Source organism: Pinus tabuliformis, chromosome 6, assembly GCF_031772625.1.
Source record: "Pinus tabuliformis cultivar Carrire ecotype Pingquan chromosome 6, CPIR1, whole genome shotgun sequence".
Classification (NCBI taxonomy): domain Eukaryota; kingdom Viridiplantae; phylum Streptophyta; class Pinopsida; order Pinales; family Pinaceae; genus Pinus; species Pinus tabuliformis.
This window is the reverse complement of record NC_142292.1, coordinates 762154223-762179823: the sequence shown is the minus strand read 5'-3', so window position 1 is coordinate 762179823 and position 25601 is coordinate 762154223. Positions and strand designations below refer to the sequence as shown.

The 25601-nt window shown below is 39.6% G+C and overlaps 1 protein-coding gene across 1 annotated transcript in view; it reads left to right on the top strand.

Moving 5' to 3' along the window:
* The window catches only part of LOC149260950 (proline-, glutamic acid/leucine-rich protein), a 319977-nt gene that overhangs the window by 42662 nt on the left and 251714 nt on the right, over positions 1 to 25601 (top strand). The window contains exon 5 of the mRNA XM_089421448.1: positions 24172 to 24277. Coding sequence (XP_089277574.1) covers positions 24172 to 24277 — 106 coding nt within the window. The remainder of the gene's footprint in view (positions 1 to 24171; positions 24278 to 25601) is intronic.

Here is a 25601-nt window from a genome sequence, read left to right as displayed (position 1 = left end):
TTCCTTTTATTGTTTTTTCTTTATTTTAGTGCTCAAAGCTTTAGGAAATGAGAGCATGCTTTTGTTGAGAAATCTAGGGCATAGGGATGAAGTGATTTCTCTTAAATGATAACTGCTTGTGATGCAACTTTTCTTAGTCTTTTATTAGCTTCTTTTCTTTCTCTTGATTATGTTAATGTTTTCTATCATCAAAAAACTACCAAATCATAAATAAGCATGAGACAAGAGACACAAATTGTAGGCGATCAACTTGGGCCAAAACCTCTCCAAATTGAGAGGAAAACCCAAACGAATTCTTCTTCTTATAGAAACTTCGAGTGACGAATTCCAAGACCAATACCCTTGACTTATTAACTTCTCCAAGACCAAGTCACAAGACCCGTTTTCACTACTTCTCCTTCTTACCCAAGTCAACATTGGTCAAACTGACTTCTAGCACTGCTAATTTCGACTACTCTAAAATTTTGGCTCTCTTCCACAGTCCTGCGATTCTCAGCTTGCTTGAAACTTCTGCAATTTCACACGTGTGGGCTAATTGATGGATCTTGATGGTATTTTCCTTCTTCGCTTGACTTGAGGGCTTTTCCTTGTGACCTTGGCTGGAAAGAATGCTAGTTTAGTGACCTTCTTCTAGGTTTCTTCAATGGATGGTGTAATCCTACTGCATAAACCCTAATCCCTGTCACACGTGTGAGGAGAATAACCCAAAAATAGTGCCAAAAACATTCGGTTTCTTCTTCTTCTTTCTTCGCTGGATGAGAGGATCCTTATTGCTCTTTTTCTCACACTTCTTGTATTTTAGATGCTTGATTGAGTGGCGTCTCAAGAGAGGCAGAGTCCTCACTATATATAGTGATCTGCCTATGAAATAAGCCGACTTGTGCAAGTGAGCAGGCCGACATGATTTTCTAGAATGATCTCCATCTCCTTTTGAGGGCCGACATGAAGGAGTACCTGTGACAAGGTCTTGGAGAGTTAATGACTCAAACAATTTTTTTTTACAATATGTAACATGCCCAAATGGGCCTTCAATACATGACATTGACTCACTAGACTTTATGAGTTGACGACCAAACCTAAGAGCTCCCAATGGGAGCTTCATCTATAAAATTCTGTGAGCATGAAACCCATGACTCAAGCATTACAAAATAATATTGTTTTTCTTCTTTACATCAATTACATAAAATCACGATTACACATGTCATTATGAACTCCGAACCTAGTTACATATTTCAACACCCCCTCTTAATGAGGGAGGTATTCATAACGCGTATAAGGTACTTGGACATTCTCAATCTGAAGAATTCTCATAAGAAGTTTTAGATTGGTAACCCATATGTTTAGCATCATATCATCCAACATTGTCACATAGCAAGGCCTTGACTAACAACTCTATCTCTCCACAAGATTAGAGCACAATGATGGCAAGACCAATGATTTATAGACAACCTCATCATTGTCTCTCTCAGAACATACCCTACCCAGGTTTTCTAAGAGTATGTTCCACCAGGACTATTCTTATCTTGGATTCCCAGTCCTCGAAGAATATCGATCCTCTACGACTACTCTTATCTTGGATGCCCTACCACATCCTTAAAGAGTATTAGATGCTAGATGCTTACTCAATCCTCCATTCTATCTTCCCAAGTGAAGACAAGAATGATGTGTCTATCTCTCCCTCTCAACTAGGGAGGATATACCCATTCCATTGAAGGAATGCACCCATTCCTATAGAAGGAATGTATCCAAGCTCCCTCTTAATCAGGGACTTGACCAAGCTCCCTCTTGACCAGGGACTTGCTTCCAACAACTCTTTAGGTGGAGATCATGGGACAACCAACTGCTTGTAGGACTTCCTCTTTCGATGTCATGAAATTTTTCTTTAATATGAAGCCTACATCTTTTGGGACTTCTTTGTAGGGCATAGACCATCCATCACTTTCATTCATGAATCATGTCAGTCATGTCATCCTTACTCTTATTAGAAAGTGATCCATTAGTCCATATCTGGCCTTCATGCCTTGCTGCCTTCTTCATGTCATGTTTACTTAAGGACCTTTCATCCTGCCACATGAGCATCAGTTGTAGAAGACATCCATAACTCTTCCCTTGGCAACCTTGCATAAGCCCATCCAGATATTGTTAAAAAATAGAAAAATGAACATTAAATCAAAATTACCTTTGTGATGGTCTTTCATCATGACATCTCCTTGTTTGCATCAACATCTTGCATACATATTGACACATCTCCAAAAAGATATATAATGTCAAGGGTCTCTTTCTTTTTCAGACTTCATATATTTCCCATGGAGATATCACAATCAAATCTTCTTAGTCCAATGATGTTGATTGTCTTCTCCATAGTTGCATTTTTTATATGATCTCTTCCTTTCTTTCTTCACACACTTCTGTTCAGGAAGTTCCATTCATAGTTAGTCCAATTTCGTTGACCACCTCATATTTCATACGACATATTATGTTGATTTCATCTTGTCAATGTGTGAATCATGCCTTCTTGCATCCTTCCAAAGGTGGAGATCCTTTTCTTTTGATCATGCTCTCGAGGTAGAGCATTCATTCATGATATTTGCAACCATATGACATGACTTAATTAAATATATGCATACATACCTCATTTATTTCTTTTAGGTCATCTAGACTTCCTTCAGCAGCTTCCTTGATTGAAAGAGCTCCAATCATCTTGACCTGCTTCGTATCTTATGACATCATACCTTTATTCCATGAATCCCATACAAGGTGGAATTCTTGAAACACTTTCTCCTTTCAATAGGTGAACCTTCTAGTGAAGATTCCAACGGAGGATCTTGATTATCCTCATTCAACAAATGCTCTTCTTGAATGATGTATGATGAGCTTTTTATACTAGATGACTTTCTTCTTTCCATAAGTGCTACTTATGCTTTTAATGAGGTTACCAAGAGCTACATCTTTTTATTGGTGGCTTGCATAGACTTCTATTTCAACTATCTTTCATACTTCTTCTAAGATAATGTCATGAGCTCTTGCTTTTAATTGCATGCTTTTATGATGTCATGATGCATAATATCATGTTTCTTAGTAATTCCTACCATGATAGATATACAATAGAACAACTTGAAAACAAAAACTTGAAAAGAGCTAGGTGAGGAAGACTATCTCAATCATAATAGAGATCTTTTACTTCCTCTTTCTTGGATTTTTTCTTTTAGGTTCCCTCCACTTGTTTAGTGATATGGGCTTCTTCTCTTCCTCTTTTGATGTTGTCTTTCTTGAGTTTAGGACAATCTCTCATGTAGTGCCCATATTCTTGACATCCATAGCATTGAACCTATGCCATGTTCTTCTTTCTTTTCTGAGGACCAAATTTCCCAAAATTCCCTTTCCTCTTTGCCATAGCAGCATATGCTTGAGTTTGCTCATTTGATCCTACATCCGATTTTGCTTTCAACTTGGTCTCTTCTATTTTACATAGTGACCATAGATCCTTGAATGGAGTAGCTTCCTTCTTCCCATATGCTTGTTGTAAAGTTACCGCATTCCTTAGGTAGTGCATTAAGTACTATGGTAGTCATCTCTTTATCAAACATAATTTCTCCCAATCTTGGAGTCGATCCCTTATTTCAGATATCCTCATAAAGTATGAGGCTATTCCTTTTTCTTTCGATATCCTCAACTTGTAGAGTTCTTGTCTTAACAAGATGACTTCTCCTGTAGTGCTTATGGAAAACAACTCTACAAGTTTGTCATATATTTCTTTTGAAGTTTCAAGTTTTGATACATAGGGAATGAGGGGATCCTTGATGGATTCTATGAGAATCCTTTGAGCCCTTACTTCCCCTTTCATATACCTTGCGAGTGCTTGAGCATATTCTTTTGGAGGTTTGGTGATTGAGCCCTTAACATGTTCCATGACCTCATTTTCTATGAGGTTTAGATCTGTCCTTTTCTTCCATGCAAGAAAATTTGAAGCCCCAACCAACTTGTTGCTTTCCTTGCAAAAAGACATTTTGACAGATTCAGATGTAGACATAAATATACTTACTTGTGAAGATGCTCCTTCAACTTGTTGCCTCCTTGAATTTGATATAGATAATAGAAAACTTCTCCTTGATGAAGATGGTTTTCTTCAAGAGTGATCCTCAACTCCAAAGAGAGGGAGATCACTTTGAATCCTTTTGATGATGATGACAACATCCTTGATATAGCTCCTTGAGGAGTTGACTTAAAGTTACTTTGATTTGTAGAACTCTTCAATTTGAGTAGAGGTAGAGTCATTGTGGTCTCTTTCCTTAATTTTGAGAAAGGATCCCAAGACTGCTTCCAGTGCAAAGTTCTTCTTTGATTGATCTAGGGTTTTGACACTTTTGTTATAGATGATGATGTAGCCCTTTTCTTCTTGGAGATGAGAGGATCTTCTTGATTCTTTGATGCCCTTGATGCCTTTCTAGAACTTCGGCCTTTGAGTGCTTGAGAGTCCCTTATTGAGCTGCTCTTCCTTGACTTGTTGCCTTTAGCTCTGATACCATGCTGAGAAATCTAGGGCATAGGGATGAGGTGAATTCTCTTAAATGATAACTGCTTGTGATGCAACTTTTCTTTGTCTTTTATTAACTTTTTTGTTTTGTTTTGTTTGTTTGTTTTTGTTTTTGTTTTTATCTCTTGATTATGTTAATGTTTTCTATCATCAAATATTTACCAAATCGTAAGTAAGCATGAGACAAGAGACACAAAATGTAGGCGATCGACCAGGGCCAAAACCTCTCCAACTTGAGAGGAAAACCCAAACACATTCTTCTTCTTATAGAAACTTCAAGTGACAAATTCAAAGACCAAGACCCTTGACTTATCAACTTCTCCAAGACCAAGTCACAAGAGCCTTTTTCACTGCTTCTACTTCTTACCCAAGTCAACATTGGTGAAACTGACTTCTAGCATTGCTAACTTTCGCTACTCTAAAATTTTGGCTCTCTTCCACAGTACTGCAATTCTTGACCTGCCTGAAACTTTTGCAATTTCACACATGTGGGCTTCTTGATGGAGCTTGATGGTATTTTCCTTCTTCGCTTGACTTGAGGGCTTCTCCTTGTGACCTGGGCTTAGTAAGAATGCTAGTTTAGTGAGCTTCTTCTAGGCTTCTTCAATGGCTAGTGTAATCATACTATAGAAACCCTAATCCCTGCCACATGTGCGAGGAGAATATCCCAAAAACAATGCCAAAAACACTTTAGTTTCTTCTTCTTCTTTCTTCGCTGGATGAGAGGCTTCTTATTGCTCTTTTTCTCGCACTTCTTGTATTTCAGATGCTTGATCGAGTGGTGTCTCAAGAGAGGCAGAGTCCTCACTATATATAGTGATCTGCCAATGAAATAATCCGTCTTGTGCAAGTGAGTAGGCTGATATGCTCTTCTAGAATGATCGCCATCTCCTTTTGAGAGCTGATTTGTGACCAGGTCTTGGAGAGTTAACGACTCAAACAAATTCTCTTTTTACAATATGTAACATGCCCAAATGGGCCTTCAATACATGGCATTGACTCACTAGACTTTATGACTTGATGACCAAACGTAATAGCTCCCAATGGGAGCTTCATCTATAAAATTCCTTGAGCATGAAACTCATGACTCGAGCATTACAAAATAATTTTATTTTTTCTTCTTTACATCAATTACATAAAATCATGATTACACGTCACTATGAACTTCGAACCTAGTTACATATTTCAACAACTTTGAATGATAAGTAATAGTGGTTACCCCCTTAGTAGTGGGGCAGTTCATTGCCCACCATGGGTTCATACCTAGTTCCTTTTTAATGATGTAAAAGGGAATCATTGGCCCAAGGAACTGTGCGATGGCCATAATGATAAGGGGTAGAGTTCATGTATGGCTTTTCCTCACATGCTAATGTTAATGTCTTGGCCATTATTTTGCATTTTTTGATTTTCTTTCTTTTGTTTCTTGCTTGTTCCCATGATATGCTTTTTCTTTTTCTTTTAGCCGCATCAACCCTCTGGGGCAACATTCCGACCTAGATATGTGGAAAAGGGAGGGGATGTGCTAGATCTAGACCCCTGGTCAAGTGGACCTAGAGAAGGGAGATGGAATAAGGGCTCATAATGTGTGAAGGGGAGTGATAAGTATGGAAAAGGGATAGATGGGACACACTATCTCAATCATGGATTCCCAAGTACTTCCATTAGAGGCGGTCTTGCTAGACTGGGATAGAAAATTAACCCCCCATTTAAGGTGAGGGAACAAGAATACGGCCAAGACCCTTGTTTCTTCCAAGTCACCCCATAATCCATGCCAAAATGCCCAAATACAAACAAGCATAAGCACCCGAATGCAAAATGAATAAAGTACCTTTTGACTAGAAGCTCACCTTCCAACATGTGATCCTAACAAATGGGGGAGGGGACATATCACTGATGCACATGGCAAAGATATGAATGACATGTTACATCAGCTATGAGGTGGCTCTCAGGGACTATTGGTTGCCGACTGGAAGAGACGACTAGGAGAAAAATTCTCCTATGGGGTCACCCACTTTTGGTTTCCAAACAAGCGTGCTGCATAGATACCTTTCTCAGTTTGAACTCACGACAAACTGCTATCCATATTTTAATTGTTCAAAAGGGAAATATACTGGGAATTGAGATGGTGATACGTTAATTACCACAAAACACTACACTTAGTGTCACACTAGCCACCGACTATCGTGTTTTTGCCAATCAGAACTCCTTTAGCATATATGAACCATGCTCCTTAAATCTTGATGCAGTGACTTCCATTTATTTTGTCCTTGACCCATGCATATACCCCCAAATGTAGTTTTTGCTTCATTATCTCCCTAATTAGAGCTTAGAAGGATATTTCTGTCCAATCTTGGAATTTAAAGTACATTCTGAAAAATTCACTCTCAACTTCAATTGAACATCACTACTATCTTTGACGATGTTAGTCCTTCCATTACCTGAAAATAACAGTTTCAGATTTTGGATTTTTTCTACAGAAAAAAATTATTGTCTGTTCTTTGTCATTTGTTTTCATGCATTCAAATTAAAAGGAAAAAGAAGATCTAGGGAGATATATTGTTCATGTTCGTATTCCCATTCAGACAACTTAGTTGAATGGAAGTGTTTGAGTTTAATATGTTGACTTTCTAGAGCCATTTTGCTTGTGCATGTGAGTTGCTTGTAGTGCTGGAACTCTTTGGGCCAGTTGTAATGCTTTCATGCCAGTTGCAATGTTTCTTTTGAGTTTAAACGAAGATTTTCAGAAGAAAAAGAGTAATTATAGGGGATTCAGTGTAACATTCAAAGTTTTCATCAATATTCTGAAAACATTGATGCTAACTATTGAGAGTAAATTGAGCCATACCCCATTCCTCAGCATGTGAGTTGCTTGTAGTACTTGATCTCTTTGGGCCAGTTGTAATGTTTCTTGAGTTTAAAGTAACACTTTCAAAATAAAAAGAGTAATTGTAGGAGAGTCAGTGGGAAAATTCAAACTTTCATCTAAATTCTTTAAACATTCATGATAACTATTGAGAATAACTTGAGCCATACTCCATTCTTCAACCTCCCTGTTAGTCACAGTCTATTAATCCTTGGTATCTTTCAACTTGAATAGTTGGACTCAAATGTTTCCCACTATTAACTTTGTTGAGAAGAGCGATTGTTAACGATACAGCATCCTTTCTTTTTTTGAGCTCTTGTACAAGGACTTCAATCTCTTCCACAATTTGTAGCATTTGTTTCATTTTGCAACTGTGGAAAAAGATTATCAACAATTGACAGTTTAATCAACATCAAAGCCTCCCAATTCTTAGAAGCATAAACATTCTATAGCCTTATTCTCTTCATGAATCTCTTTGTGATTCATCTCACATGCTACAGTTGCTACTTTGTTGTATTTCTCTCATGTTGTATGATCATGATTTGTCTTTCATGTTCCCCATATTTCTATCATGTCATATGATCACAACTTGACCTTCTTTTTGCCCAATTACTTTCTTGCCTGCTTTTCCCACATTGACTCTAGACCTTGGGGTCACCGATGAGTTTGATCTCTGATTTTAATTTTTTTTTCCTCGAACTTCAACCTTACAAAAAATATCAATTTTCTACTTGTTGATGTATGTCTCCTATCATTAAGTCTCTCCTAACCGATTGACTGCTTATAGATGCATAAACAAAGCTTCTAGTACTATATAAGTATTACGTAAATGGAGAAAAGAGGGGCATTCAATATTCAATGATGAAAATTGAATCACATACAATCAAGATCGCTCATGAGAGAGGAAACTAATAATTGAACAACTGCTACAATCAATTTAGGACATAATTGATGTCCTCTTAGTTACAAAGTGTACATTGATGCTTTATTAATCACTAAACTATGACACGTATATTACCATTACTAAATGTGAAAAGGTACTTGTAAAAAAAGTACTATCTGAATATGACCGTTATTTAGAAACTATAGTATATTATTCTCTGTAAATTACGGAAATTTTAGCCATATTTCATTTTGAAGGAATCATGCTTGCTTTTCTTTCTCATTTTTGCTTTTACAACTAGAAGTGTAATAATGTCTAGTGACAATCTTGCTCACTGATTTGTGCGTTTCTGTGCAAAATATTGTTTGGACTCTGAAGGAAGATGTTGGTCCATTGTGGAATTTTACCAGTGATTCTATAGATGAAAAATTTGGAAAAAAACACCAAAAGATGCGAAACATGGTTTTCAAGGCTGAAGCTCATCTTCCATTAGTAGGACGATGCGAATCTTGAAATGATTGTTGCGAGACTTGGTACCAGACTTGCTAGATATCTAGAGTCGCTTGTGAAACAAGTACCTGGAGCTAGACTTTCCTAGAAGCTTCCTTTGACTCGTTGAAACTCGTGAAACTTGCATAAAACTTTGCAAAAACATACCCAACAAACATTGACAAAACTTGCATGTATTTAGAGATTTTCTTGTTTATCGAGTTTTGATGAATCTTGTGCTGAGTATTATTGACTCACTGAGTTTTTCCAAGTGTCATGCTGGTTGAGTTTTTGTGGAGTTTGAGTTTCAGAACAAAAGTAGGGAATGTTGTAAATAAAATGAAAGTGGGGCTAGGCATAAAATTATGTAATTGTTTGGACCTCGGGATAATGTATGTCGACATATACTTAAATACTTTAAACACAGATATTAAGACTGGGTTTAGTACATCCTAGGAATTTTTATTACTTGTGGGATAGCTTAGGTTATGAACATTGTCATGACCAACTGGAGGGTTTGCGGACCTCTGAAATATTGTTTAAATGATTGGTACCATTCAAGGCCTCTTTGGCTAAGAGAAGTGGGTAGCTTGGCCGTTACATAAATACTTTTTCCCCTTTGTGAATCATCATTTTTTGGAAATGAGCATGATGCACAAATGCCAAATGTGTGCTTTAAAATAGGATGTCTTTAGGGGTATTAATGAGGTCCTATCTTTTAATATATCACATAGTGATTTAACTTAGATTGTCAAATGCTGCATTTCGTCTTAGCAAAATATTTGGCTTGTAGGGCATCGCTAGTTACAATAATATGCCCTTTACTCTTGATAATTTCAATAATGCCATTTATAGATCTTGTACATCAGGCTCACCATGAGTTCTGTTACTTCACCTTTAGTGATTTCGCCTTCAAAACTGGTTGAGGTGGTAAAAATGACATGTTCTCCAAAGATTGACATCAACTTGTAGACTCTACAACTTTAGTTGATCTATTGAAATGTAGCATTGGTACCAACAATGGCACCTGTGGTAAATCTGCTCAGTTGAGTCTCTTTGAGTACCATGGCATGTCCTCCAACGCCATGATTGAGCATCGTTTGCTGCTCAAAAATTTGTACAGCTGGTATTTGGGTTGCTCTTATGTGTTGGGTAGCTCCACTATCTTGTAATACGATGGGTAGCCTTATTTAGTGGTTTGGTAAACTAAGATTTTATATCTAGTGGTAGGGTTTCCCAATATTCCTGGAGGCTTGGTGATACGTGATGATGATGTCTTTGAATTATGTTAGGGAAATTGCCAAGTACTAGTGATGTCTGGAAGTCTACTCACCCTCTCTGTCAAGTAGATATTTATACATATATTCATGCATCTATATATCTATGTCTGTATCTATATCTATGTATTTATTTATTTATCTTTCCCAAGGAAAACCTCGTGGGATTTAGATGGAGGGCAGCTCAACTGCTGGCCACAATAGTGGTCGGTAATCTAGAGAGACCTGACCCAACTCAAATCTCAGCCAACCATTGTTATCAGAACCGAACTGGAACTGGTGGAACTGGTTAGTCCAGCTGTTTTGATGCCAAAACCAGTCAGGCTGGTGGCTTGAAACTGGAAAAGGCTGGTTTGGTACTGAACCGGCCTTTTTTCGCTGAATTGACAGGTTCTATATGGAGCTGGCTGGTTTTGTATGATGCAACCAAGGACCCCCCCCCCCAAACACAATTAAAGAAAAACAATAATTAATGATTGGGGCAGCCTAGTATTCAACCCTAGAGCCTTACCAATGGTATGTAATTAATGCTAATGTTAATTTCTTAAATCCAATGTGGTTCCAACCTCATTGGGTTTCATATGGAGAGTATAATTTAAGATCCCATTCAGATTCCAACAGACTAAAAGTATTTAGGATATCAGAATTGGGGTTATTGCAACATTTCCATTGGATTATGTTGTTTACGATCTTATGGAATTAGCATTCAATCAAGAGCACCAAGCTTTCAATGTACCTCGATGTTAGTGGCATTGATTGTTGAACTCCTCTTTCATGACCCTAGTAAAAATGTACCCATCACTCAAATAAAATCTTGATTTGACATGTTAGGCCTTTTCTATCTTATTTTAATGCTTAGAGGGTGATGATATTGATGATGAAGATCCCAAGATAGGCATTTTGATGATACATAAGTATTTGTTGTAACATGAGTCCTTTCTTTTGTTGACTCTAGAGGCCATCTGTAGCCTCTTTGTTGATGTATCTTTGGTTCAGAGATGTATTGCAATGTGCTATTCTGGTTATGTGCACTCTTAGTTGCTATCTAAATGAGAACATTTGCATATTACTGTATAAATGGTTTGGATTCATATGGATGCACATGAATATATATATATATATATATTTTCAAAAATTTGAATATTTCATGTATTTTTTGGTTTGGACTTTTGTTCCACTTTTTTCCTGGTTTTGCTCAGATTTTGGTTGGTTCCTGGTTCGGAGGTTGATTGGTTTGGTTGCTAGTTTGGTTCTGATAACATTGATCCACTGATCCAGGGGTTGGGAAATCTATATGGCAGCACTTAGTGTGATTTCTCTTACTTGATAATTGCTTGTGATATTATATTAACTTCTTCTTGTTCTTATTATGTTCTCTTTCATCAAACAATTACCAAAACCATAAAACAATGAAGATCACAAAAACAATGAACACAAGATGTAGGCTCTCAGCCAGGGCAAAACCCCTCTCTTAGGGGAAAACCCAATCAAAATTCTTCTCTTCTTATAGAAACAACTTCAAATGAGAAATCCAAGACCAAAAACCCTAGACCAAGACCTCCTCCAAGCACCAAGTCAGCCCTCCAACAAAAACCCTTCAAACTAGTCAAAGTCAAACCAAGTCAACAAGGGTCAATTTTTTCTAGAACTGCTCCATACTTTGAATTTTGGTCCCCAACATCTAAATTTCAGACCTTTAGTAGGTCTGCAACTTCGGCCCCCTTGCAGCATCTTAAAATTTCGCATGTGTGAGAGAAAATAGTCCAGAAACTAGGTCAGCACTTCAAATCCCTTCCTCCTTGTTTCAACTTCTCCCTCCTTTTACTTTCTTGGCTTCTTTCTTGAATTTCACACTCTTCTATTGCAGATCAAATTTCTTGTGATAAGGGTTTCTAATGAGGTCTAAATTACTTGTATTTATACCCTTTTCAAGGAGTTGAATAGCCTCTCTTAGGCCGACTTGGACTAACAAGGCTGACTTGGTCTTGGAGGTCAATATTGACAATTTTGACTCAAAAAATAATTCTTCTTTCTTGTTGCAAATTACCTAATAGGGTCTTATACATAGGACAAAGTGTTAAATTTGGCAACTAGGGCCAAACTTCACCTTGGACAGCTCATATGAGGCAACTGATATTTTTATTGGATTCCTCTCTCCGAGAGGTGTAGGATTGATTTAAAGATCTATTGATATTGGGCTAATAAAGAAATTGAAGTAAAATTGCTCTAAGCATAGAACATACCATTGTTATCTAAATTTAACGTGGTATCAGAGCTAAGGTGAAGACAAAGCCCAAGTAAGAGTGAGAAGAGAAATCACCAATCAAGGACAAGATTCAATGGGCTCCACATCCTACTTCAAGTCTGATGACAAGCTTCATGATAAGTCTGATTATCATGCATGGAAGATGTCTCTTGATTTGACTTTAGAAGAGCAAGGTGTTATGGATTATGTGTAAGGAAAGATTTCGGAACCTCCTTCAAATGCATTGGCTGTTGCTAAGACAATGTACAAGAAGTGTGAAGTCAAAGCCAAAAAGATCATCAGGGATTCTATTCATAAGCATTTAGTTGCTTACATCTCCGATTTGAACATATCAAAGGAGATATATGACAGGTTGGTTGGCATGTTCAAATCTAGCAATGCAAACCAAATTCTTTTCCTCAAGAACACGCTGAAGGATATAAAGAAGGGAAGAAATGAAGATATTCAATCCTACTTCATAAGGATTACTGAGATAAAAAATGATCTTCTTTCGATTGGAGAAGCTATTGCTGATAGGGAGCTTACTCTCATTGCCCTTGGAGGACTCCCTCGTGAATGACACGTGTTCAACACCACTATTCTTAACAACAACAAGATTCCAGGTTTCGAAGAATTGCTGACTAGATGTTCTCAAGAAGAAACAAGGATGATGGAACTAGATATGCCTTCAAATAGGAATGGTCCTACTGCATTCTCCGCTCATGCTAAAAAGAAGAACAATGTAGCTTCAAACAAGCAATGTCAAGGAAGGGCGGGTTTCAAAAACGAAAGGAAGGGAAGATGCTTCATTTGCAACAAGTTTGGCCACTATGCTAGGGAGTGTCCTAATAGAAGGGATACACCTCATGATGATGACAACCAGACCAACAACAATTTTAGCGACACCAACAATCAAAGGAATGGAAAATTCAACAAACCAGGAAAAAGGAATGCTCCCGCTCCTCATCAAGGAAATGGTCGCCCTCCCAAGAGATCAAGGAACACCAAGTATGATGAATCTAATGTTGTTGATAACAAGCAAAAGGAATTTTATCTTATATCTGCCCTCTCGACTGCATCTCCTCCGGACACTGGGAAATTGGTTGATTGATAGTGGTGCCTAAAGGCACTTCACTGGGTATAAGGAAGCTCTTTCAAATCTGATTGAAAATGATACAAATTTGGAAATTATCCTTGGAGACAATGCCACCTATCCCGTGAAGGGAGTTGGGAATGTTACTCTTCAATTGAATCAAGGTAACACCATTCATCTACAAGAAGTACTATATGTACCCGATCTAAAGAAGAACTTGGTATCTATCTCGGTGATGGAGGACAAAGGATTCAAGGTGGTATTCATCGATGGAAAGGTACGTGTGTGGAATAAAAATTTCAAAGATGCATTTACACTTGGCTTCAGGGTTGATAGCCTATATCAAGTTGGAGGAAGCCCATTGGGAGCTATGTCTTGCGACACATCACTTCAATCCGAATCATACCACCGGAGGTTTTCTCATCTACATTGTAAGGCTCTACTCGATGTGAGGAAGATGGTGACAGGTATGCCCAAATTTAAAGTAGAACATGAAGGTGTTTGTTAGGGGTGTGCAGAAGGAAAGCATACAAGGGGACCATTCCCCTCAAGTGATAGCAAGACTACTGACATATTGCTATTGGTTCATTCTGATCTATCTGGTGCAATGCCCATGAACTCATTAGGAGGATATTTATATTATTCTATCTTTATGGATGAATTCTCTCGCAAGACTTGGATATATTTCTTGAAGAAGGACGAAGTATTCTCATGGTTCCGTTCTTTCAAAGCTTTGGTCGAAATTTCAATTTGAGAAGAAGATCAAAATACTGAGGACCGATAATGGAACCGAATATGAATCAAATGATTTCAATAATTATTGTAGAGAAGCTGGCATTAAGAGGGAGACTACAATTGCATATACTCTGAGCAAAATGGTGTTGTTGAAAGGAACAACCATTCTATCGTAGAAGCTACTCGTGCCATGCTTCATGATTAAAGCCTGCCGAAGTTCTTATGGGCCGAAGTTGCAAACACAGTCGTGTATGTTAGAAATAGATGCCCTCATCAAGCATTGGACTCCAAAACTCCCAAAGAATTTTTCACCGATAAGAAACTTGATGTTTCTCACTTTAGAATTTTTGGTAGTCTCGTATATTTTCATGTTCCCAAAGAAAAGAGAAGCAAATTGGATGCTTCTGGGAGAAAGGAACATTTGTGGGCTACAGTGAAACTTCTAAGGCATATAGAATATATGTGCCTGGTGCAAGAGAAGTGGAGATAAGTCATGATGTCATCTTCGATGGGGATGCTGCACTTGGGAAGATTAGTAATCTTCCTCTTCCAAGGAAGGACAAAGAAGCAGATTCAGGAAAGTAGGGAGAACTGCAGGATGAGCCGATGCCCGATGCTGAAGGACCAATGGATTCCATTGATCCACCCCCTCATGAGGTCTCCTCCTCAAAAAGGAGATCCTCATGGCTTAGGGAGACTCTCGAAGATGCTGAGAGACATGTTGCACCTAGGGGGACATTTCGTGAAAGCAAGAAGCCGAATAGGTACCAAGGGTACTTAACTGCAATGAGCACCATTGTTCAATCTGAGCCTTGCACATTCGAAGAAGTTGTAAAGCACCAAGTTTGGAAGGATGCAATGAACGAAGAGTATGAGTCGATTATGAAGAATGATGTCTAGGATGTGGTCCCTAGACCCAAGGACAAATCCGTTGTCACCTTGAAATGGCTCTACAAGATCAAGCATGGAGCTGATGGAAGTGCTGAAAAGTTCAAGGCCAGATTTGTTGCTCGAGGCTTCTCTCAAAAGGAAGGTGTAGATTATGATGAGATATTTGCACCGGTGGCTCGCTACACTACCATCCGTTCGATCATTTCCCTTGCCGCCTTGCAAGGATCGAATCTACACGAGATGGATGTCAAGACTGCCTTCTTGCATGGTTCTCTTAAGGAGGAAGTCTATGTAGAACAACCTGAGGGGTTCGAAGTTCAAGATTGTCAGACACATGTATGCAGGTTGAAGAAAGCCCTCTATGGGTTGAAACAAGCACCCTGAGCTTGGTATGAGAGGATCGATAACTATCTAATGAAGCTGCGATTTACGAGAAGTGAAGCTGATCTGAACCTTTACTTTAAGGTTGAGAATGATAGACCTCTCATCTTGGTACTCTATGTGGACGATCTCTTTCTGATAAGTGCAGACGTCTTATTCATCAATGTAAGAGGGAGTTGGTTTCTGAATTTGAGATGAAGGACCTAGGATTGATGCATTACTTCCTAGGGTTGGAGGTCTGGCAAAAGCCAGGTGAGATTTTCCTTTCTCAAGGAAAATATATTGTGAAGATACTTGAAAGATTTGGGATGGTGGACTGCAAGTCCGTGACTACTCCAATGGAACTTAACTTCAAGAAGTTATGCAGAAGTGCTGTTGGGCTTGATTTGGGAAATCCTTCTAAGTATTGTCAACTCGTGGAGGCCCTGGTGTTCTTGGTGAACTCCCGTCCGGACATATGTTTTGCAGTGAATACATTGAGTCAGTTTATGGTCGATCCTCATCATATACATTCGATTGCTGCCAAGAATCTCTTGAGATATCTTCAGGGCACAATCACTTATGGACTGAGATACAGTGCCAGGAATGTGAGGCTCCATGGTTACTCTCATGCAGATTGGGTTGGCAATGTGGTGGATCGTAAAAGCACATCTGGATGTTTCTTCTCTCTAGGTTTTGCTTCGATATCATGGATGAGCAGGAAGCAGAAGTCGGTTGCATTAAGCACTGCTGAGGCTGAATACATTGCTGCTAGTATGGCCTCCTATGAAGTTTTTTGGTTGGGGAAGCTCTTTAGTGAGCTATTTGGACATGTGCTGGATACCACTGTGATCTTCTCCAACAACTAGAGTGGGATTCGTCTTTCAAAGAATCCCGTGTTTCATGACTGCTCCAAGCATATTGATATCAGCTACCACTTTATCTGGGATATGGTACAACAGGGAGTAGTAAGGCTCCAACACATTTGGATTGATCATCAGTTTGCCAATATTCTTACGAAGCCCCGGGGGAATGTCAAATTCTTAACCTTTCGTGAAGGACTTGGAGTCGTGGAGAGATCCTCTTATGAGGGTCTCGTATGAGATGGATGTTGAGCTCTGGGAGCTTCGGGAGGCTTGGGGTAGTTCTTGGAGTGATGAGTGACCATATGGTGAGTGGTTCACCTTCCCCTAATGGTGCGCGATGTATAGGGTGAGTGGTTCACCTTCCCTTGTGATACCCCATGGTGACATATGCATAGGTTGAGTGGTTCACCTTCTCCTATGGCATATGAGCAGGATGAGTGGTTCACCTTCTCCTGCCGGCACATCCTACCCATGCAGTCTGAGACTCATGGAAAGTACCTCTCATTTTGCCAATGAGTAGGGAAATGAGGATAGGGACCATAGTATTACCGACGGATGCATCGTGTACTACAAGACTCCCTATGCTAGGATGTTGACATTGATATGGGATCTATGGAAACGGACTTCGGGTCGATTAAGAGTGGTATGGAACACTCTCTATTATTGGAAACTGACTTCGGGTCAGTGGAGAATGGTATGATACATTCTCGATCATTTCTTCTTTCTTCATGGTTCAGCAGAGCAGAGACTGGGATGGTACAAATTGTCAGACAGTTTGACAGGTGGAGTTCTCCCTAAGTGAGAGGGAGTGTTAAATTTGGCAACTAGGGCCAAACTTCGCGTTGGACAACTCATATGAGACAACTGATATTTTTATTGGATTCCTCTCTCCGAGAGGTGTAGGATTGATCTAAAGATCATCCCATTCTGACATGTACAAATGGAGTTATGAATTTATTTTGATTATGGACAAATTGTCAAGGTCGGCTAGCCATCAAATTAGCACCCTCAAGCCCTCAACGTTGCATATAAATACAAGGAGCCTTCTCCTCATTTTGGCCTTTGTAAAAATTGGCAACTAGGGCCAAACTCCAATTGGGTCACCTTATATATGGCAGCTGATATTTTTCTTGGATTCCTCTCTCCGAGTGGTGTATGATTGATCTAAAGATCATCCAATTTCGACATGTATTTATCAAGATATGAATTTATTTATATTATTTGACAATTTGTCAACATCGGCTAGTAAGCAAATTACCCCCAACTCAACCTCAATGTTGCATTTAAATAGAGGACACCTCAAGAGGACGTGGTGGAATGAAAGGTCAAGAGGGAGACCTAGCTGCAATCATAAAGGTGCCCTAGTCGCAGTTAAAGATGCCCTTGCCACAGTCAAGGAGGATGCCTGATCAACAGTGAAGTGCAAGTCCTATACACAATCAAGAAGGAGTCCTAACAACAACGAAAAGGGAGAGCCCTAACCACAGTCAAAAGGAGAGGCTTAGCCACAACAAAGAGAGGCCCTTATCTGCAACTAAGAAGACGCCCTTAATCTGCAGACAAGCAAGGCTCTTATCTGTAGTCAATACACAGCAAAAGGCGGCCTCAATCCGCAGTCAAAGGAGAGACCCTAGCCGCAACAAAGGGAGCCCTAACGCAGCAAGAAGAAAAGCCTGTTGACAGCATGGAAGAAGCATAAGAATTTTGGGTGTGTTGTAGGTGACAATGAATCATTTAAGGGCTGTTTCAGGGGTCCGTTTAGAGGACAAAACTGTTGGTTGGAGGGCCGAGTCCCTGTTCTTGGAGGCCGAGGCTAGGAGGTATGCTTGAGGACTTGCTGGAGGGTGGACAATCCTCCTAAGAAGCTGCCACAAGCCTAGTCAAGGTCCTGTTGAGTGCTGCAACTGAGTTAGGGAGACTAGTCCTTGCGTTGGGCTTGAAACTGCCCTAAAGGAGCAGCGTGGAGGGCAACATTCCATTGGAGGATAACCACAGTCAATAGGAGTTATTCTAGGCCAGTTTGATGGGCTGTTAGGGACTGTGGTTAGTGCCCTAACCAGTCCCAGATTTGCAGTATTGCAACAAGTTCATGAGCAGTGTTTGGGCTGATACATCTTGCTGTTGGAGGCTGAGTTGACTAAGCTTGATTGGAGGTCAAATCTGACCTGTTTGACCAACGTTGAATTTACTGGTTAAGGTTTGCTGTTGCTGTCATAAAATATCAATTTTGTATATTTGTACTATCTCTCTCTGTGCTGAACTATTGAAGAATATAAGAAGAGTTGATCAAGGGTTCCCCACATTGGGGTTTTTCCCTGGCTGGTGCCACATCTTGTGTCATCTTTCCTTGGCTTGTCTTCTACTGTTTATGTTTATGTTCGATCTACATTTACTATCATGCTAATGTGATTGTTAATCTGGATATTGATATTGGGCTAATAAGAAAATTGAAGTAAATTGCTCTTAAGCATAGAGCATACCAAAAATTAACATGGTATCAAAGGTGAGGTGAAGATAAAGCCCAAGCAAGAGTGAAAGAGCAATCACCGAAGATAGTTGGAAAGGACAAAAGGGTCAATGGGTTCCTCATCCCACTTCTCGACTGAAGACAAGCTTCGAGAAAACTCTGACTATCATGGATGGGAGATGTCTCTTGATCTGACATTAGAAGAACAAGAAGCGTTGGACTATGTGAAGGGTAAAATCCTTGAGCCTCCATCAAATTCGTCGGTTGCTACAAAGAACAAGTACACCAAGGGTGAAGTCAAAGCTAAGAAGATTATCAGAGATTCTATTGAGAAGCGTCTGGTGGCCTACATCTCTGATTTGAACTCCTCCAAGGAGATCTATGACAGATTGGTAAGCATGTTCAAATTTAGTGATGCAAATCAAATTTTATTTCTCAAAAATAAACTGAAGGATATTAAGAAGGGCAAGGACGAGGATAAGCATGTTCAAGGTTAGTGATGCAAATCGAATTTTATTTCTCAAAAATACGCTGAAGGATATTAAGAAGGGCAAGGACGAGGATATTCAATCCTACTTCTTAAGGATCACTGAGATCAAGAATGATCTTCAAATCGATTGGATAAGTCATTCCCGACAGGGAACTTACTATCACTACCCTTGGAGGGCTCCCACATGGGTGGTATATATTTAGAACCACTATTCTCAATAATGATCGAATTCTAGGATTTGAAGAATTGATGTCAAGATGCATTCAAGAAGAAACAAGAATGGTGGAGCAATAAATGCCTTCTAATAGAGGCAACCCCACTGCTTTCTCTGCTCATGCCAAAAGGAGAAATAATGCAAAGTCTAAAGGTCATTTCAATGGAAAGCCCGAATCTAAGGGTGGAAGGAAAGGCAAATGCTTTGCTTGCAATAAGTTTGGCCACCATGCAAGGGAGTGTCCAAATAGAAGGACACATCACATGATGATGATCACAATCATTCCAGGGGCAACTTCAACAACAACGATCGAAGGAATGACAAGTACAATGGCAAAGGAAAAAGGAATGCGGGACATCAAGGAAATGGTTGACCCTCCAAGAAAGCAAGGAACTCCAGGTATGAAGAATCTAATGTTGTTAACGATAAGCAAAATGAGTATTATCTAATATCGGCCGTCTCCACTACCTCTCCTCCGGATACTTTTGGGAAATGGCTTATTGATAGTGGTGCTTCAAGGCATTTCATCAGATGCAAGGAAGCTCTCTCTAATATGATAGAAAAGAAAACAAACTTGGAAATTATTCTTGGAGATAATGCCACCTATCCCGTAAAAGGTGTAGGGAATGCTACCCTTTAATTGAACCAGGGTAACATGATTCATTTACAAAAAGTTCATATGTACCTGATCTCAAGAAGAACCTGGTGTCCATTTCGTCAATGGAAGACAAAGGTTACAAGGTGGCATTCATCGATGGAAATGTACGTGTGTGGAAAAGGAATTTTAAAGATGCTTTCACTCTTGGGTTCAGGGTTGGCACTTTGTATCAAGTTGCAAGAAGTTCATTGGGGGCCATCTCTTGTGACACATCTCTACAATCTGAATTGTGGCACCGAAGGTTTGCTCGTCTTCATTATAAGGCCCTACCCGATGTGAGACAGATGGTGACAGGGATGCCCAAGTTCAAAGAAGAGTATGAAGGTACATGTCCGGGATGTACCAAGGGAAAACTTACAAGGGGACCATTCCCCTCAAGTAATATCAAGAACACAGATGTGGAACAACCCAAGGGGCTTGAGGTTCATGACCAGGAATCTCATATATGCAGGTTGAAGAAAGCTCTCTATTGTTTGAAGCAGGCAGTGTGATGGATCGCAAGAGCACTTCTAGGTGCTGTTTCTCTTTGGGTTCTTCTTTGATATCCTGGATGAGCAGGAAGCAGAAGTCGGTTGCTTTGAGCTCCACTGAGGCCGAATACATAGCTGCGAGTATGGCCTCTTGTGAAGTTGTCTGGTTGAGGAAGCTCTTCAGTGAGTTGGCTGGACATGTGCTGGATACCACCATGATCCTTTGCGACAACCGGAGTGGGATTCGATTATAAGAGAATCCTATATTTCATGATCGCTCCAAGCACATAGTCATCAAGTACCACTTTATCCGGGATATGGTACAACGAGGAGCAATAGGGCTCCAACACATTGGGACTGATGAGTAGGTCGCCGATAGTCTGACAAAGCCCTTGGGAAAGGTCAAATTCTTGACTTTCCGTGGAGAGACCCTCTCCTGAGGGTCTAGTATGATATGGATATTGAGCTCTGGGAATTCCGGGGGGCTTGGGGTACTTCTTGAAGCGATGAGCAACCATAGGGTCAGTGGTTCAACCTTTCCCTAGTGGTTTGCTATGTAGGTAGGATGGGTGGTTCATCCTTCTCCTGCGGAGACACAATCATAGGGTGAGTGGTTCAGCCTTCCCATAATGATTTTTTGTGTAGAGGGTGAGTGGTTCAGCCTTCCCCTAGTGATTTGTTGTGTAGAGGGTGAGTGGTTCAGCCTTCCCCTAGTGATTTTTTGTGTACAGGGTGAGTGGTTCAGCCTTCCCCTAGTGATTTGTTGTGTACAGGGTGAGTGGTTTAGCCTTCCCCTAGTGATTTGTTGTGTATAGGGTGAGTGGTTCAGCCTTCCCCTGGGATAGCCCATGGCAACATGTACGGTGAGTGGTTCATCCTTCTCCTACCGAGACATCCTACCCATGCAGTCTAGGACTCATGGGAAGTACCTCTCATCTGGCCAATGAGTAGGGAAATGAGGATAGGGGCGATAGTATCGATGGACACATCGTGTATTACCATACTCCCTATGCTAGGATGATATTGATCTAGGATCAATTGGAACTCACGTTGGGCCAGTAAGAGTGGTATGACACACTCTCTTTATTGGAACTAACTTCGGGTCAGTAAGAGTGGTATGAGACACTCTCTTTTATCTGGGACTGACTTCGGGTCAGTAGAGAATGGTATGATACATTCTCGATCACTTCTTCTTCTTCATAGTTCAGCAGAGTAGAGCAATGCATTGATGGTAGAGATAGTACCGACTGATAGATGGATTAGCAGATGGAGTTCTCCCTAGTTGAGAGGGAGTGTTAAAATTGGCAACTAGGGCCAAACTCCATGTGGGTCACCTTATTTATGGCAACTGATATTTTTCTTGGATTCCTCTCTCCGAGAGGTGTAGGATTGATCTAAAGATCATCCGATTCCGACATGTATTTATGGAGATATGAATTTATTTATATTATTTGACAATTTGTCAAGGTTGGCCAGCAAGCAAATTACCCCCAACTCAACCTCAACGTTGCATTTAAATAGAGGAGACCTCAAGTCATTTGAGACACACATCACTCTTGATTTCTCTCTCCACTCGTTTGGGTTTGTCCTCTCACAAAGAGGACGTGGTGGAAAGAAAGGTCAAGAGGGAGACCTAGCTGCAGTCATAAAGGTGCCCTAGGCGCAGTTAAAGATGCCCTAGCCACAGTCAAGGAGGAGGCCTGATCAGCAGTGAAGTGCAAGCCCTATACGCAGTCAAGAAGGAGTCCTAAACGCAGTCAAAAGGGAGAGCCCTAACCCCAGTCAAAAGGAGGCTTAGCCACAACAAAGAGAGGCCCTTATACACAACTAAGAAGACACCCTTAATCTGCAGACAAGCAAGGCTCCTATCCGTAGTCAATATGCAGCAAAAGAAGGCCTCAATCCGCAGTCAATGGAGAGACCCTAGCCACAACAAAGGGAGCCCTAACGCAACAAGAAGAAGAAGCCTGTTGACAGCATGGAAGAAGCATAAGAATTTCGGGTGTGTTGTAGGTGACAGTGAAATCATTTAAGGGCTGTTTCAGGGGTCCGTTTAGAGGACAAAACTGCTGATTTGACTTGCTGTTGGAGGCCGAGTTGACCGAGTTTGCTGAGCTGTTTTGGAGGTCAAAATCTACCTTGTTGAGCAACATTGACTTTCTAGTTAGGTCTTTTTGTTTCTGCTGTTTGACTGATCAGATTTCGCTGTGATTGGGCAAGTGAATATTGTATATTGTACTCTCTCTCTCTTTGTTGAACTTTTGAAGAATTGATCAAGGGTTTCCCCACATTGGGGTTTGTCCCTGACTAGTGCCATATCTTGTGTCCTCTTGACTTAGACACCTCTTATTGACTTGACAAACCCTAAGAGCATGAAATGCATGCTTGACCTAGATGACCACTTAAATGAAGCATGAAACCCATGCCTGAAAAATAATAATTTTCTTTCTTCTTTTGATAGATACATAAGATATACATAATGACATGAGTACAATGACAATTATGAAGACTGAACATATTTACATTTTGAACCCCAAGGACCTCATGGCGAAATTGCGCCTGGAAACAATCAAGTTGAACCAATTGTGCTAAACCCTTGGGCTCACACATTTTTATTTAGTTTCCAGGGAAAACCTTGTGGGGAAACCCAATGAATGCTTCTTCAGATTCATAAATGGCATCTATAGTAAACCTGTTGTTGTAGAGTAGTGCACCTATCCCAATGGGATTTGAATTGGGTACTTGTTAGGATGGAACTAAATAACATTGGCGATAACCAGGTGAGCTAATCCCTTGGGCTTTATTGGACATGTGTGCGTGCACACACACACATATATGGGTTATCAAGGAAGAAAATCTAATCCTTTTTATTATGGCATATAAAATTGAGCATGTGTGTGTATTTGTCATTGGCTTTATAGACACTAAATATTCACTATTTGCATTTCTAATAATTTAATTTGACATTCACTAGCAGCTAATTATATCTAATTTGTAGATCATTAAATGATAGTGAATTTTTTTTAAGTATTTTTTCCATTGTCATATCCTATTCCTTGTTCCCTTGTGTATATATATATATATATATATATATATAGACAGTAATTCATATATATAATTTGGATAGTCAGACGAATAGAAGTTAGGAATGCTGTTATTGAAATAGATATTTCTTCGATTATGTCATGGGATTTCTTCCACTCTAGAGGTACTAGACGAAAACAACATTGGCTTCAGCCAATCTGGAGTGATTGTAAACCAGCCCAGTGGTGAATGTCATTGTAGACTTTGGTGCGAGGAAGCTGTCCAGAAGGAAACAATTTCCAAGGAGACCTAATCACAATGGCATCGTTCTACCCAACATCCCTTTAACTATAGACATTGAATATATTTTAATGTCTAAAAATTGTCAGCTAAACTGCAAGATATCTTTTGCACATATTAATTTTCGAATAACTTTTAGAGCTCATTATTGGTTCTTATATTTAATCCAAAATACATCTTCCTTAACCTTGCCTTTTTCATGTCTTTTAATTTCAGTAATCACTATAAAGTCGCAAACTATGTTTGGTGCTACTCTCATGTGCAAGATAAAGTTTATATTCTCCTATTGTGAGGTTAATTATATTTTTGCAGATTGGGAAGCTTCCCCAGTGTCAAGAAAGAAGGAACCTCTTTGGCTGGGAAACTCGTGCAAACAGTTTTGCAATTACTTGGCCAAGATGATTCAGAAGATATGTCGGTTAGTAGCCAAGCTACTAAACCTTTATGCATTTAGATTGTTGTGTGGCGTCATTTTTATTTCAATATATTACTTATAAAGATAATCAGATTTGTGAGTTGGAGCCAGTTAATTATTTATAGTAGTTTTTTTAATTTTATTTTGAATCTTCATTAGTGCTGAGAGCGAGTCAAGTCCATTGCTCCTATATGCAACCAAAATCAGATGATATACTAAATAGTAACTTTGCCACTTGTTGAAAAATGTTGTCACATTTTAGTTTGTTGTGCTGTTCTTTATGAAAAGAAATCAGTGACTGCAGAGAAGGTCTTGCTTATTGCCACTTGACGCTATGTTGTAACAAGAGGAGTTCATCATTTAAATGTTATCAATATTGAAATGAACATGTTAAGTTGAAGGGCTTAGTTTTTTGGTTTGTCTTGACAGTTTTGACTTATTGTTATTAGGACTATCTGGTATGCAGGGCTGCCATATTCGTTTCTTTTATTTTTATGTTTAGTTTTATTATGAACTGATTTTGAGATTGTTGCCACATAAGAGGTTTAATGATTAGAGTGAAAGATCCAACGCACACTGTGCAATCCAGGTGGAACCTCGATAGGTCACCCATTGTCACCTCAGCGACCTACCTTTGCTGCTTTAGGTTGGCTGTCCTCTGACTTTGAGGGGCTCCCCTAAGAATCACTAGACCATAAACCTTAAGGATCATGGTGATATCATAGGTGACCCTAGTGATCAAGTTGGATTTAAGAGAAAAAGGAAATATTGGTGATGGAGAGATGTGAATATCTATGCCAATATTCAAGGGAAATGGAGTCCAAGGAAAATCAATGATGAGAGGATATCAAGCAGAATAACCCTCCTTTCTCAGTTGCCTATAATAATTGATTGAGGGGGAGAGATTAGTATCCAAGAATGGGTAATCTCTTGACCAACTAGGGTAAACTGTAAAGTCAAAAACCCACTAAAGAGGATTCTTCAATAGGATTGCCCTCAACCCAAAGATCTATTGTGGCATAAAACAAACCAAACATTTACTAAAGAAACCTCCTCGATGGTCTTCCTTGCAAAGTGGCTTGATGATTACTTTCCACCAACAAAGGATGAGATGAGGTCTAACACCCTGATCTCTCCTTTCATGTGACAATGTTGCCTCTCGGTGGATCGATACCACTAAGCCTTGTGGTGATCTTCAATCACTTACAAATTCAAGCCCTTTAAGATATTATAGATGGAATTGAGAAAGAAAGGCTCTCTAAGTCGAAACGTACATCACATAATGAACTTAATGTTAGGAAATGTAACTAGGTTTGGTCTTCATAAT